This window comes from Lipotes vexillifer, unplaced genomic scaffold (assembly GCF_000442215.2).
Source record: "Lipotes vexillifer unplaced genomic scaffold, Lipotes_vexillifer_v1.1 scaffold695, whole genome shotgun sequence".
NCBI classification, from domain to species: Eukaryota; Metazoa; Chordata; class Mammalia; order Artiodactyla; family Lipotidae; genus Lipotes; species Lipotes vexillifer.
The window spans coordinates 662995-669786 of NW_006798057.1; the positions used below are offsets into that span (position 1 = coordinate 662995).

Here is a 6792-nt window from a genome sequence, read left to right on the forward strand (position 1 = left end):
GGAAAGAGCATTTGCGTATATTCTTAAGGAGCAGCATTTCCAATCCCAGTAATTATGGAACTTCCTCTTCCTGAGGCAGAGGGTTCGATTCTATAGTGTGTACAGAACTGTGAAACCTGGAGTCCGGTGACTTAATTTTATTCTTCTATAAAGATCTAATTGATGATTCGTTTTTATCTAGAATTCCCATTATAGAAAGTATGATGTGGGAGGCCCTGGGGGGAGGTTTCTGAGAGCTTTGATGTCAGCGGCCTAAAACATTCTCTGAGCTTCATCGATTGTGTTTCAGACCCTTTAAAAACGTCACAGAGTATGACGGGCAGGATGCCTGCGGCTCCAACAGCTGGAACATGGTAGATGTGGACCTCCCACCCAACAAGGACGTGGAGCCCGGCATTTTACTGCACGGACTGAAGCCCTGGACACAGTATGCCGTTTACGTCAAGGCTGTGACCCTCACCATGGTGGAGAATGACCACATCCGTGGAGCCAAGAGCGAGATCTTGTACATTCGCACCAATGCTTCAGGTATTCACGCACCATCCCCGCCGTCCCACGCCTCGTCAGCTCAGGGTCCTCACTCATGACAGGATGTAGTCAAGAGGGCTGACACTGAGCTGTGCCTGTTGTCTCTCCCTGTCCTGGGCCAGTCTGTCTTTTATTTGTCTGTCTTGTCAATATATAATACTGTATCATATTTCTTTCCCACTCCCAATACCCTAGCCTCTTCCAGGCCAACTTCTGGACTTGGTACCATCTTCCATTATCATTCTGACTGTCCTGGACCAGTGAGCTCAGGTCCTCCAGGGTGCTGGGTTGGTTTCATTGGGAGGCCCAGACTGGATACGGTCCTCTAAGGCTGCCCTTTTTGTTTATTTGGACAGTTGGACCTCTGGGAACTGAAACCCTGATTGTTGTTCCATTTACCTCAGGTGGCTCCCTGGTTTCTCACCTTCGTCCTGTAGTGGCTAGGGTTCCAAGAAAGCAGGCAAAAGTTGAAAAACATGAGATGAACCATGTTGTGGACATTCCAAGTGTTCACTGATGAAAATGTGCCTCCTTCTCCCCTGATCTCCGTTTTCTAAACCAACTCATTTCTCAACTCCAGAATCTGGAACTAAGGAGAGCAAACATTTGTGTATATTTTCCAAGTATATAAAAACCAGGTTAGAAGTAGGGAAATGCACATCATTTTAATAGGCTGCTTTAAAATACGCATAAACTGGCACGAAATGAATTTAAATGGCAAAGAGGGTGAGGAAAGAATGTTGGTGGGGAAATCCTTTTGCTCATGTTCTCCTGCCCCCTCCTCCCTTCCCCTCCCCTCCCCTGTTCCATCTCTATGATCCTCTAAGTGGCTGTTACCATGTCACTGATGGCACAATGTTTATATCAATAAATGTGACACAGGCTTCTGATTCTAGGCCTGGGATCTTGTAGCAGAGGCTCAAAGGCAACAAAACAAGTTGTTCAGCCTAAAAATTTGCAAGTAATTCATTGTAGCTAATTTGGGGAAAATAAAAGTCTCTCTTTGTTAAGACCAATTCTTTTTTTTTTTTTTTTTTTTTTATAATACACAATGTATTTATTTATTTATTTATGGCTGTGTTGGGTCTTCGTTTCTGTGCATGGGCTTTCTCTAGTTGTGGCAAGTGGGGGTCACTCTTCATCGCGGTGCGCAGGCCTCTCACTATCGCGGCCTCTGTTGTTGCGGAGCACAGGCTCCAGACGCGCAGGCTCAGTAATTGTGGCTCACGGGCCCAGTTGCTCCATGGCATGTGGGATTTTCCCAGACCAGGGCTCGAACCTGTGTTGTCTGCATTGGCAGGCAGATTCTCAACCACTGCGCCACCAGGGAAGCCCAAGACCAATTCTTAAGAAACTTGTTTCCTCTCCCCAAAGATGGAAAACAAAGCACTGTACAAATTGAGTCAGTTTGCTCTATTTTGGCGTCTGTGCTCACAAGTGGTAGGGACAGAGAATGACTTGGTCCATGGCCTAGGCTTTTTTGTGACAACTGTTATTGAAACATCTAGGGGTGAGCTGTGTGTTTCTGAAGTACTTATTCTAGGAAGCACTAAAGTGGCCTAGCATTCAGTAAAATGTTTTCCCAGAAAAAGTTAGTATTAGTCATAACTTTTTCCTAAAGTGTCCTTCCTTACAAGTGTTCAGACCCTTGTGTATAAGATTTTGTACCTTAAGCTTTTAAATTTTAAAAGCAGCTTACATGACCATTATGCTTAAGTGACATACAACAAAGGTGTCTTTTGCACTTTGGAAAATCTACCAAAATTGGTGCTTTTTTCTGAACCCAAAGAGAATAAGATTTCAGTGGTCCCTGGATGCATTTGCCCTTTATACACAGTTCAGCTCCAGGTTTGGGTTTAGGGGCAACAGTAAGTAAATATTGACCAGATTCCTATGCTTTGCCTGTAAATCAATGTTCTTTTGCTGGTAACAGAGTCCGTTACTTGAAATCGGGGCTTTATGTGTGTTTGAGGTGTTTTTAGACTGCTTCTCATAGTTATGACTCCATAGTTCCATTGAATCATGATTATACAATCAGTAGATTTACTGGCCCTTTGCACCGCTTTTTCCTCCAAGCCCCCCATTCTCTCTCTCTCTCTCTCTCTCTCTCTCTCTCTCTCTCTCTCTCTCCCCACACACACACTCTCTCTCCCCAGCACCCTTTTTACTTCCCCCTTTCATTTTGGCTTTTTGCCATTTTTCTCAGAGATTCAAAATCTCAGATGAAATGCAAGTCAGTCAGTTTTACCATTTGCTGGCGTTAAATGTTTTGGAGGATGGCAGCTGTAGTAAATGAGGAAAGTCCAGTGTTTGCATTAACTGTGGGTTTTAAGTCATCCATTCCAACCCTGGCTGTGCTTCCACCACCGTTTTCCACCTGCAGCTCAGTAATGTTTGTTATCACAGAGAACTGATATTATAAAGGGAAAGTAATACAATTTCAAAACAAGGTTCGTTTTTCATTTTCTGTTTCAGTGTTCACCGCCATTTTCCTGTGGGGATCAGACTTTTGGCTTCTTTTGGGTTTGCGCTGGGTATCTGACAGCCAGGATCTTGGGTTCGTTCCATTTTCTGAAATGTCCTTTGTCCCCCTTTCCAGTTCCTTCCATCCCCCTGGATGTACTCTCAGCATCAAACTCCTCTTCTCAGCTGATCGTGAAGTGGAACCCTCCTTCCCTGCCCAACGGCAACCTGAGCTACTACATCGTAAGGTGGCAGCGCCAGCCCCAGGACAGCTACCTTTACCGGCACAATTACTGCTCCAAAGGTGAGGGTAGGAGGGGCAGGGGACACCTGTGGCTGTGACTCCCAAACCCCGAGGCCACATACACCGGGGCCAGCGTCAGCCATCTGTCGGGAAGCAGCTGTGGTCGTGAGCCCAGGTGCTGATGGCTCTTCCTTTCCTCATCAGCCTGTGTAACTTGGCTCTCGTTGGGCTACTCTTTTCCAAGCAGACAAAATCCCCATCAGGAAGTACGCCGATGGCACCATCGACATTGAGGAGGTGACGGAGAATCCCAAGACCGAAGTCTGTGGTGGGGAGAAAGGGCCGTGCTGCGCTTGCCCCAAAACCGAAGCCGAGAAGCAGGCCGAGAAGGAGGAGGCTGAGTACCGCAAGGTCTTCGAGAATTTCCTGCACAACGCCATCTTCGTGCCCAGGTACCGTGTCCTCTGAGAGGGTCCTTGGGCAGGTCCTGGTGCTTTCTCTCCACCCTGTGGTGTGTAGGTCGACAGCCTCAAAGTGAGACCCAGCGGCCGTCGAGGAAGGACAACAGTGTAGGCAGCCAGCTTGGCGAGTGGGGTTATTACCCAAGCCACTCAGCCCTCGTGGAAGGGGCCGGAGCTCACGGCCTGGGCTATGGGGGGCTGTCGGCGTGACAGGTGACAGGTGCAGCTGCCCTGTGGCCGCCCAGCCCCTGCGAGGAGCACGTGGGCGCAGAGAGCGGCAATCACCTGGCCAAGCACACACCAAGCAGAGGAGCCGGGCTTGGGCCCTCGGTTGCCCTTCCCACGCCTCCCTGCGGCCTCCCAGCCTGGCCAAGGCGGAGCGAAGGGAGAGGGAGAGACTCAGAGTCAGTTTTGAAAGGGGCCCAACTTCAAAGCATAACCGAGAGCCACTGGCACCCTTGACAAGCAGTTTGTGAAGCCGCGCAAAAGACAGCCTTTCCAAGCCAAGCAGCCCGACCGACGCCAGGGCATCTGTCTGCTCCGCTGCTCCAGCCTCTGCTTCTGCCTAGTGGGGACAAAAGCGGAGGAAGATAAATGTTTAGAGCAGAATTATTCAAATAGCCAAAAGCTGAGAACACCCCATGTGTCCACCAGGAGATGAGTGGATGAACCAATGTGGTCTTGCCCTCCAATGGAATATTATTCAGCCCTGTAAAGGAATGAGATTCTGAAGCATGGGCTACCACATGCATGAACCTTGAAAACATTATGCTGAGTGAAAGCAGCCAGACGCAAAAGGAGATATTGTATGATTCCATATGTGTATGAAATATCTTGAACAGATAAATTCATGGCAACAGAAGGTAGATTAGAGGTACCCAGGGGCTGTGGGGAGGGGAAATAGGGTGTTATTCCTTAATGCGTGTAGAACTTCTGTTTGAGGTAATGAAAGATTTTGGAAATAGTGGTGATGGTTACACAGAATTATGAATGTAATTAATGACACTGAAATGTGCACCTAAAAGTGGTTAAAATGACAAAATTTTGTTAGTTTTTTTTTTTTTAACTTTAAAAGTTTGTTTTACCACAAGAAAAAAAAAAGAAAAAGAAAGAAAAGAAAAGTGGAGGGACATTCAGCAGGGCAGCCTTGTGATGTCTGGGGAAGGAGATGGAAACAGAGTGGTGACTGATGGCTCCTTTTTCTTCCTGAAAAATTGTAGCACAGAGTTTAGAAACAAACTCATGCCTGAAATCTGGGCAAAGGAGCAAGATTCAGGCCAGCATTATACCTACGAGCCCGTTTCCTGACCCCCATGGCGCCCCAGCTGCCAGCCCACTGCCAGTACGTTGTCCTGGGGATCACTCTTCTTCCAGCTCCCGACCCAGAGGGGCACCAGCAGTCCTGAGCTTCTGTTTATCCTGCAGTTGCTTTGCCCTTAAAAGCTCTCTTAGGTTGTAGCAACAAATGGTTTTGAAAGAGACTTTTATTTTCTGTCACATGACCTTCCTGATATTTGTATACTAGTCAAAGATAGACATCTTACTTTGAAAAATCATTAAAACAGGAAATCAAGACCTTTTGGAAGTGGAGGCACTATTTCCTTTTCAGAATGAAGCTATCGGTCACTTAGCAGCTTTCTGCCCCCTCCTCTCCTGCCGTTAAAACCATGGAACCTCCTGACCTGCCCCGCCGGTGACATCTCCTGTTCACGGGTGATTGATATGGCTGCAGTTCATGTGTTGGTCCAGATATCCTGTATATCACGCGTGGTCTCGAGAATCAGAAAGTTTGAGGACAGAAAAGAGCTCAAAGATGTTTTAAAACTAGAACCTAGGTTCAGTGGCTTCTCCACCACCCTGATTCACTAACTATGGATTTGGGGCTTGGCCCTTCTTCCCCACACACCAGGGCTCTTTCCCTTCATGGCATTTCTTCTCAACACAGTCCATCGCCCCCCGTGCCAGCAGGGGCTTGGCCGGTGTTACTTCCTTTGGACACAGAAGAGGATGGATTTAGAGCATCCCAGACAGGCCAGCAGGAGCCATCTGTTTACTCTCCAGCAGAAGCTGCCGGCTACGTTGCCGTCTTTTCCCAAAGACCTGTCCGAGGTTCAGGCTGTGAGTCCAGGCTTTGGAAAGGTTTCACTGAAGAGCCCCTAGCTTTCTGTTGATAGTTACAAGACAGTGCCTGTTTTCCTCATCAGTCCAAGAACACAGGATCAGGTGATAGGAAGGCAGAGCTGTGGGTGACACAGATTTCACGAATGCCTTGTGTTTGCATTGTTGAGTTCAAAATAAGTTTCCTCTATACCACATGCCCCTGATGAATGCATGCGTCCACCCTGCAGACTCGATGGCCTCTGTCTGAAGTCTAGTCACATTTGCTGTCCTTTCTTTTCGCAGGACAGACATAATATCCTAGTTTGCCCACGGTGAGGGGCCACATGATAAGAACCTCATGTTTGGGATTTTTCATGCCTCCTACTGAGGCGTACGTCTGATGTCCACACAGTTTCCCACAGGATTTGGGTAAAAGGAGTGTCTGGGTAACAGAACGGCTGAATAAATCATAAAGAAAGCTTTTCTGTTTTACAACTAAATTCTCCAAAGACGATTTTTATTTCTTTCAATTCATTCTAAGAACAATTTATTTAGAGCTTGAAACCAGTCAAGTCGACGCTATTCGCCGTCCGCATCCATGTGTCTTGAAGTAGGATGGCAGCCTGAGGTCATGAGTTCCTTTCTGGAGTCAGTATCTGGTGCCAAGTGCCTTTCATTGATCCCTGCCTTTATAGTGTAAGTCACAAAGTTTGGTTTAAGTGACTGAAATATCAACAGATGTTGAAGAGTAAACAAGGTTTGACAGGAGTAAGTTGTCCCATCAGTGGGTGTGGGAGAAGCTGGCCATGATATTAGCTGCTGGTCACACGGTGTGGAAGTGCGGCTGTTTACAGAGAATCGGGACGTACCATTTTGCTGGCCCCCTGCCTTCCCGACAGCATCCCGGGTGGCCTCCCTTCCCCAGGCCCTGTCCACTGTAACAGCTCTGAGGAAACAGCCCAGGTGCTACTGAGCCTCCCCACTGGGGGGGGGGGC

The 6792-nt window shown here is 47.6% G+C and overlaps 1 protein-coding gene across 1 annotated transcript in view; it reads left to right on the plus strand.

Moving 5' to 3' along the window:
• IGF1R (insulin like growth factor 1 receptor) overlaps positions 1-6792 on the plus strand; it is a 314191-nt gene that overhangs the window by 272684 nt on the left and 34715 nt on the right. The window contains exons 8-10 of the mRNA XM_007470089.1: positions 290-528; positions 3128-3295; positions 3483-3687. Coding sequence (XP_007470151.1) covers positions 290-528; positions 3128-3295; positions 3483-3687 — 612 coding nt within the window. The remainder of the gene's footprint in view (positions 1-289; positions 529-3127; positions 3296-3482; positions 3688-6792) is intronic.